Here is a 9,778-nt window from a genome sequence, read left to right on the forward strand (position 1 = left end):
AAAACTCATGAAACGGATATAAAGAACTTTAAACAGTCTCCTCCCAAAAATAAAGATGTGTTCCCTGGTGTTAGGTAATAATACTTAACTGTCAAGGTATAAAAACATGTCGTCATGCTTATATTAAACTCTATTGTAAATGATAATTTGTACATTGGATAAGTGACATAGCTTTTTTTAAAAATTTGAGATATATAATTCACTTTAATCCAAAGTCTATATTATGTTCAGAAATATAAGTTTTACTATTCTCAAGTTTTGATAAATTGATTCATAAAAAATATTTTCCTCCAAGTCTTCCTTAGCTAAATGCAATATTAAATTAATCAATCTGGAAGATATGTAGTTTCCTAAGGCACTTTAAATTTCACATAAATAAAAAAAAAAAAAATTCACATAAATATTTGTATTTTGTAGTCCTCTTCATCCATTTGTTTTCATACTGCTGCGTAAAAATTAATAGCAATCTAATCCAGTCACCCCTCAGTCATGTTTCACTGTAGATTTTACCTCAGATCAGTCTGAGGTTTTTTTTTTTAGAAATCAGTTTTCTTGAAAAGTATATTCCTGTATTAAACTGCCTACTTATAAGTAATTAAGAATTAAGGAAGAAAACTACATGTATTTTTAATTGAAATTGTTTTACATTTTTGTTTGTTAAATCAAAACCAAGCATGTTTTAAACAAATTTATGTAAAATTATAAAATGCCAAATGAAGGACTCCAAATTTTCAATTCTAATTATTTAGCTTCATCACCATTGCGGAAAAAAGTGACATGTTCTAGCATAAAGGCTTCAGTTATGCAACTAAGATAGAAAACTTCAAATATAAATTTAATAAGTAAAGCTAAACGTGTAACTGTAGCTGAAAAATGTTCCCTTATAGCTCAGTAAGCTTTTCTGTAAATTTTGACTCTTTGTTTTTGTGAATGAAGCTACACTTCTGATCAAAAATGGTTATAAAAGTAGCTCTTCTCTGACATCATTCCAAAAATACATTCACCAATCTTTTCCAAGAAACATCTGTTACTCAATAGACATTTAGCCTTCTTGGAGTGATTTGAATTGAAATTTTATGAGCTGTTCAAGTTGTTGATGCGGTTTATTATTTTCAAGTCAAAATTCTCAGCAGTCAGGTATCTTTTATATTCATTTGGAACAATGATTTATTATATATGCATATGTTTACTTTCATTTTGATGACATTTATATTGAATACAGCTTAATTGTTTCTATAGCATTGGATGTTACAACTCTAAGCATAGTTCAAAGAAATTTAAATTGATAATTTACCAGTTAAAGAATTTATCTGCAGATTGGGATATATTCAGTCCCACCTAGTATTAGATCTTTTTCTTAGGTGATCAGTAAAAAGTTTCAAGCACTGGATTAATTTTTAAATTGTTTTGAAAGGGTGAAATCATTTGTCATCTTTGGAATAGTTCTTAATCCACACATCAAGGGTGGTGTGGTAGTAGAAAAAATACCAGGTGGAAGACAAGAGACTTGGGCTCTATTCTTGGCTCTGCCACTAATTTGCTAAGTCATGCTGGCAATCACCATGCCTTTTGGGGAATTAGTTTCATCTGTGAAATGTGTAGTTTAGTACTATAAAATCATGCAAATCCCTTTCAGCTTTAAAAATCCATAATTTAAAGGAATATATGTTGATATTTTATTCTGAATAAATTTTCATTTGGTTGCAAAATGCTTTAAATAAAGCAAACCATTTGTATAAAAGGTAACATGAATAATTGTATGAATATGTACATAATAACTTGGGAAGCAAGTATTTATTTTACCAGTGCTGCAATTAAAATATTTTTGAATCCTTAAAATTGCCCTTAGAAGATTTGGTAAACTACCTGAGAAAAATCAAACACATTATTTTTTAGTCATATCTTAGTGTTATTATCCAGCTTGATCTCAAATACCATTCCTTTCCCTAGATATAATTTATTCTTTCCAAAATCTAATTCTCTCCAAGGCTAAAAATTTCCATTACTGAGAATGTACACAGAGATGTGGCACAAGCTTTTAGTAATTCCAAGAGGTGTTTCAAAAATTTTGTACAATGGTATCATGGTTGAATCAGGTATATAGTCTCCTCAGATCACAGCCTTGACCAGGTTGGTATTGCAAGAAGTAAAGTCTAGCCTTTATAAAGAGTGTGAGGTAAAACATTTTCATTAGTGATAAAATACTTTTTAAAGAGATGTTTTAGAAAGTTTAAGTTAAAACATGTAAAAGCATTTAAAAGAGTATCTGGCACATGGCAAGCCCTCAATTATTACTTGGTAAATCAGTCATGTATCTGGAGTACACTCTTGCTTTATACAAAGACTTCCCTAATGATGATAGATAGATAGACAGACAGACAGACAGACAGACAGATAGGAGATAAACTGACAATAAAGAAGCATTGTATAGTAGGAAGGGTAAGTTACTTGTCTCATTTATTTTTTAAGGCTGAGATATATAAGATAGAAATTGTTCATCAAGTAATTTGCCTTACCCATTCCATGCATATGAAATAATCATCTAATACTGAATTTATTTAAGGGCTGAAAATACATAGAATATACAGGCCACGAATCAGGAAAACTACCAGCTGGAGAAGGGGCTTGGTTCATGGAAGAAAGGTACATTGTGAAGAGTAGATGCTTCATGACTTGACTTTTAAAGTTTACATGAATCATTTAAAACCTTTAATAATTGTGTTGGAAATTAATGATAACTCTTTGTGCTACTACTATGCATTTAATTATTAAGTGGTTTTTAATTTTGTATTGTTTCTAAGTTCACATGCTTTTCCATATTATTTTTCTGCAATATGACCTTCTCATGCTATGTTCCTGTAGTAAAACACATTCAAAATACTTAATTCTTTGAAATTGCTTATAAAACTCCATGAAGTCAAAACACCTATTGTAAAATCACTTGAAAGACTGGTTATTTAGTTATTTAATCTCTGATGGCATTATTTTGGTATTTGCTTACTACACAATTATTCTTGCTCATGATCTTTTTAGCCTCAGATTTATCAGTAAGATGCACAAGATTTTACTTTAACTGTTACGAATTTGTGGTAGAGCCTTGTCTATTTTTATAGACAAATGCAGTCAATTTTTTGTAAATAAAAAGGCAGTATTAAAACTGAACTTATTTTTTCTGAACTTTTTCATAATAAAAAATAAATGTAATACCACATCAAACAGTGAATGTCTAAGGAAGACAAAACTTTAATATAAAGTATCTGTGCAGCGATTAAGCATAAAGACATCACTTCAGGAAATGGAAATTTAAATAGATGACCTAGGCTTATGATTCTCTAGCCTGAAACAATTTTCATGTCTACCAAAAAAAAAAGCATTTTGTTTCTTAAGGTTTCATTTGATAGACCATTAGCTGCCTGGCTTCCTGTACTCTACAATGGGGCCTTGTTGTAATATCCATGTGATCTGAGCCAGTGGATCACCTTATTGGTGAAACCATCTTATAATGAAGTGCTTTCAGTAACTGAACTCCTGGACAAGATCCAAAACAACCCATCTTATACCAAATTCTACTCTATAATAAACAAGTTTCAATGTATTACAAGGAAAACAAAAATTGTATTCCCAGAAATTAACCTTTGAAAATCTAATGGTAAATTCTGATTAAAAGGAATATTTGTTCACAAGGCACAGTGAGGTACATATTTTAGTATGCTTTATAGTTTGTGTTTTTTAATTTTGGTCTTTTGTGATTTTGATTCTCTTGTGCTTTTACCCAAAATTTCACCATTTCACATTATTTTACATTTGTATTTACAAAGCTTAATTTAAAAGGTTTCCTTTGTCTCCTTTCTGTTACAAAGTACTGATTGTACAGGTGGCATGTCATGTATGTAAACTAAGTTAGATGCCATCGTCTTTTATGTATGATTCATATATAGTGAAAAGATTTAGAGATATTAAATACTGACTGTTGTTATTTTGGATCAAGAATTGTCTTGGTATATTTTCCCTTTTTTTCAAACTAGTGTTATGGTATTCCTATTTAAATGTTAACCATCCTTTCAAACATCGATCTCTTTTATTGTATCTGTTGTAAAAGGACCCAAGTAATCCACCTTGCCAGTCAGGATTTTATTGCTTGTGGTTACCTAAAGCAGAAGGCAGTAGGAAATATAAAAAATTACTCTGTGCCATCCTTAGTATGGACCAACCTAAATTACAGTAAGGTAGATTGATGTATTAATATTTCCATATTTCAGTCTTTAAAGTTGATTGGCAATATACATGGGCTTTGTTACCATTAGACATGGAAACATGTTCTGATACCACCTGCTGACTTACTTTGGGCACGTTACTTATCTTCTCTGAACTTCTGTTTTTTCACCTTAAAATGTTAATAAATAATAATTTCATAAGAAATCAATCAAACATTATGAGTATCAGATGCAATAGAGTGCATAAAAGCTTTTTTTTTTTTACATCAGACAAGGAGACAGATAACAGAATTAGGGGTCAAAAGTGTGAGTTTGAGTTTTGGTCCTGCTATTTACTGAGTGGCCTTGGTCATATTATTTTAACTCATTGAGCCTCAGCTTTATTTTCTGGGGGTGAAAAAAGTGAGCAGTATCTACCTAAGAAAAGTATTGTGATGATTAAATGAGATGATATGCAATATGTGAAAGTACTTTATAAATGTTGAACCACTGTCCAAATGGTAGTTGTTAGGAAACTGCAACAGTAATCTAGTACAATTGTTTTCTCAGTATCCTGAAATTGCACCTTCAAAAGGACTAATAAACCTGTTAGAATTTGGTCCAAGCACTGAAAGGCACTTGGAGCTTTATTTAAAATTCTGTGTAGTTAAATATTGTGAAAATGTATTTTCCATTTTTTACATTTCATTTTTATATCTTAAAATGTGTACACATTACAAACAAAAATGTCATCAGCAGAACACTGAAATCTGTAATTTGCCCTGAGAACATTCTATGTACGATTCATAGGGCAGGGATTTTTGTTGGGGGTGGGGGCAGTCTGTGTTGTTTACTGCTGTACTCCCAACATTATATTTACTGACTAAATTAATTGATACATTCTATTAATAATGTATTTCTATCAGGACTTTATATATGGATACTTGGCTTTCATAAATGCCTATTTCATTTGACTAATTTCAAGACTAGTGACCCTTCTCTTTCCAAATTTGTTATTCTTACCCTAACAGCATTAAATCCCTTACATTTTCTCTAATCCTTCAGCTGTGGGCCAGAAATTGTCTTTTCTCTTTCTTTTTTTCAAAGGGTGTGATTTTACCAATTTTAACTTACAAAGAATGTTGGATTTTTGTACATTCTCTTTGAGATGTTCATAAACAGTACTATTCTGACACATTGGATTCTAAAATAGGAATTGAATTTCATGTTAACTAATTGATTAGCCAAAAATGACAGCTATTTTGTAAACCTTTTAATCCCATTATGACCCTGGGACAAAGTTAATTTTTCCTGCCTTTGTCCCAGTGTAGTATTTGTTGTTTGGTACTGCAATTAATTGTTGAGAAGTCTGTCTCTCTGGCCCACTGTGACCCCTAAGAATCCAGACACTTTTCATATTACCTGGCATTTAATCATTCATCTACTTTTTCATCTGCGTATTTTGAGAGCCTACTTTGTATTAAGAGCAGTGCTATACTCTAGGGATACCAAAGATGAGTATGACGAGGATATATCTACTAGGAATTCACAGCCTAATTCACATATAAGTAAACATTTATAGTACAATGTGATAGGAGCTGTAATACAGGCAAGGCAGTGTTTGTTGAGTATATGCATACTGTTAAGCACAATTAAGATTATAGAGGATCTGTAAGTTAACAGCATAATCTGTTTAACACAGGAAAATTCTTAACAGATTTTTTTAAATTTTAATGGAAAAATGCTCAATTTTAAAATATATTCTTGAGGAATTTCAGGATATGCTACGTTTCCTGAAGTGCCCATCTTCAGATCTCTAAACCTCTCTATTCTGGATTATTGAGTGTTAACTTACCCAAACAGAACAAAACAAGAACATAACAAGTACATCTGTAGTGCCTTAGAGTATAGCATGTAGTATAGTGTATCATAGAGCTTTGACAACTGTTAGTTCATTTGGTTCTCAAAATAGCCTGCCAAAGTCAGCAACACAGGTGGTATTATCCTCATTCTTATAAATGAGGAAAATAAAACATTGTAATGAGACCACAATCAAGGTCTTGGTTGACATATTTTTGTGCTTTGTATTGATTTTATTAGTCCACTTTTGTTTTTCAGAATCTCTCTATGAAAGGTATAGTCTTGGAATTCTGAAAGCAAGCCTCACGAGCCTACTTTTTATCCTAAGGGGCATTTTCCAGAATAATTTTACAACATTTTAATAATATTAAATGAAGGTACATTAACATCCATTAAAGAGTATTAGCTTTTTGAGGGTAGAAACCATCCTGGAGAATAGTATACTGCTTGACACGTAGTACGTGCTTAGTAAATATTTTTCGATGAAAAAAAGGAATCTCCTTAAAACAACTCAAAAAGCTTAACATTACCTTGGGTAACATAGCTAACTAGTGACATTCGAGTCAGAACTAGTACCAAAGTGTCATAACTTTCAATTCCAGTTTCTTAACACCTTACCAGCATACCTAATACCAAAGCCTCAGTTTCTGACTTCAACTCCTATGATTTTACCTCCATTTCATCTGCCCTTTTCCATTGACTATACCCTACTCCATTCCTCCTCCTATACCTACTCCCTCAGTTTTCTCCCAGCTTATCAGCCTCCTTCCTTCAGTCTTTCTTCCTTACTTCCAGGTTTGGACTTCATAATCAGTCACTGGAACTATTCTCCCGCTGGTGTCCTGAACTCCTATCCACCTTTGTCATTCTATCCCAGTCCTGCAGAATCCCCAAACCTAGTTTAATATCAGTTTGTCTTTGCTGTTACTACACTGGAAAGTTGAGCACTGCTGAAGTTTATGTATAGTAGTGTGGATTGGTGCCACTATAGTAGATGGCTTCTAGTCTTGATTGGATTCTCAGCATTGCTTTTCAGCTCATGTATTTTCCCTGACTAGTTCCCCTCTCTTCCCTAACCCACCAGTAACTGGACTAAATTTACATGTTGCTTCTTTTCTCACCCCTGCTCCCTTCCCAATTTATATGCTTCCTCTGGATAATCATATCCTGTTTTGAACTACTTGCTAATGATTCCTGACCCATCATCCAGCTGACTGCTCAACATCCTGGATATCCCATAGCATCTCAAACTCAATTTGTATAAAACAATTCTTTTCTGAAACCTGCTCTTCCTGTTTCACTGGTGGCACCATCATCCATCTAGTTCTCTAAATATTAAATATCAGGTCATCCAAGTTTTTGAGTTGAGCAATATCGCTCAACTATCCCCTGCTTTCCATCTTCACAGTGACTGCATTAATTCAGACCTTCATAATCTCTTTTCTAGACTAGTATAATGGTTGTGTTTTTTTTAATATTTATTTATTTGACTGCACCGGGTCTTAGTTGCAGTACGTGGAATCTTCGTTGCCGCGTGTGGGATCTTCAGTTGCGGCATGCTGGATCTTCACTTGCAGCATATGGGATCTTTTAGTTGCAACATGCGGGATCTAGTTCCCTGGCCAGGGATTGAGCCCAGGCCTCCTGCATTGGGAGCATGGAGTCTTAACTGCTGGACCACCAGGGAAGTCCTAGACTAGTGTAATAGTTCTTTACTAGTCACTTTGCCACCAGTCCATCCCCGAAAGTCCCCCTTCTACTTTGTTGCCATTTAACTAGTCTAAAAAACAAATCACTTCACTCACCTGTTTAAAATCTTTTTATATACAAGATCAAGTCAAAACTCTACATGAAAACATAACAGACTTTTTTTTCATTTTATTGAAGTATAGTTGATTTACAATGTCATGTTAGTTTCAGGTGTACAGCACATTCAGTTTAATATATATATATATAAATATAAATACAAACATATATATATATGTTCTTTTTCAGGTTCTTCTCCCTTATAGGTTATTACAAGATATTGAGTACAGTTCCCTGTGCTATACAGTAGGTCCTTGTTGGTTATCTATTTTATATACAGTAGTGTGTATGTGTTAATCCCAGCCTCCTAATTTATCCCCCTGCCCTTTCCCCTTTGGTAACCATAAGTTTGTTTTCTAAGACATACCAGACTTTTGTGATCTGGTCTCTGCTAACGTCTCCAACCTCATCTCCTGGCGCCCTGTGCTAACTTTATACTTAAGAATAGTTTTTAAAACAAACCATGCTGTTTCACATCCATTGCCTGTGCTAATGTTCTTCCATCTGTGCAGAGTTCCCTTCTCCTTTACCTGACAAACTCATACTCATCTTGAGAAGTTCAACTAAGGCATTAGTCCTCTGAAAACTTACCATGTCCTCCCAAATGCATTAAGTATACTTCATCTAACTTTCTTGCTCCCCCCTGCAGTGCACAACTTCAACATAGTATTTTCAACATTAAGTTGTTTATTTTTGCTTCTGTCTTTTGTACCAGACTTGTATGCTTGTACAAATTAAGACCTTGTTTGCTTTGGCACTCTTGCATCTGGTACATGCTTTAAAATAGTAAGTACCCAATTTATGGCACTGTTTAGTTCCACAAACTGAACTGAATCATGTTATCTTGAGACTGGCAACTTCTAGTTAAGTACTGCTTTTATTTGTTTACTATACTTTTATTACTGTTTTAATATTCTAGAGTAGGCCAGAACTTTAGAAGTCATCTACTTCCCTTATATTAAACATGAGGTAACTGAGGCCCAGAGTGATTTAGTACCTAGACAAAAGTCATTGATAGCAACACGCCACACGGTTTTTAACATAGTTTAGTTCATATTAACTTAGCCTCTTTCTCAAGGCACTCTAAGAGAAAGGTACAATTTTAGACAACTAAGAATATAAAAATTAAGATACCAGTTATAAAGCCACTCAATCTCATTCTTTGGACTTCATCTAACTAAAGAGTTTTTTATGAGAAGCAGTACATATTGCTGATAATATATTTTAATGATAATATACTTGTTTTATTGTTACCACTATGTGCAATAATTCTCCATTGAGCTGTCTTCTGATTGACATACATATACAAACACCTTAATAAATTACTGCATCCAGTAGTTTTTTGTTTGTTTGTTTGCTTTTAGGAAACTAATATCATTGTTAGTGTGCTATGCCTTTCCTAAATACTTTTCATCTTATTCTTTTCTTAGGAATTTTTGTGGAAAGCTTTTTCTAAGAATACCATGCTGATGAGACTCCAAAGAATCTTCCTGAATGTTAAATTGTACAAAATCCTTATGCCATTGCTTAACTGAGTTGAGTACAGATCAGAAGAAAAAAATTTATTTTATGTCACCAATGACATTGCTGCCCTTAACCATTTAAAAGCCACATAAATGGTTTATCAGACTTCAGTGAATAATGAAGGTAAACTTAATGACTACATAGCTTCCTTGTTTTCTAAAGTCTTCAGGTGTAAATAAGGCACCTTTTTGATTTTCATGTGACTTCTAAAATGAAAAGCAATTTTTAATTCGCTTTTTAAAATAAGTTCCACTGTCTCAAGAATTGCAAAGGAAGAAAAGATAAAACAGAATCTCAAACTCTGTTCAAAACAAAAATGTATAAATAAGAAATGTCACATTGGGACAGATGAGGCATTGATCTATCTGTGTCTGATAATGACTCCCAAAAAATAT

General features: G+C 33.0%; 1 protein-coding gene across 1 annotated transcript in view; it reads left to right on the forward strand.

Annotated features, from left to right (window-relative positions):
• BRIP1 (BRCA1 interacting DNA helicase 1) overlaps nt 1–9,233 on the forward strand; it is a 197,276-nt gene extending 188,043 nt beyond the window's left edge. Inside the window, 1 exon segment of the mRNA XM_022552603.3 lies at nt 1–9,233. Within this exon segment, the coding sequence (XP_022408311.2) occupies nt 1–78 (78 nt within the window). The 3' untranslated portion in view covers nt 79–9,233.
• Nucleotides 9,234–9,778: the final 545 nt, after the last annotated feature.

Source organism: Delphinapterus leucas, chromosome 19 (genome assembly GCF_059928025.1).
Source record: "Delphinapterus leucas isolate spDelLeu-1000000601 "Yukka" chromosome 19, BTC_Dleu_Yukka2, whole genome shotgun sequence".
Classification (NCBI taxonomy): domain Eukaryota; kingdom Metazoa; phylum Chordata; class Mammalia; order Artiodactyla; family Monodontidae; genus Delphinapterus; species Delphinapterus leucas.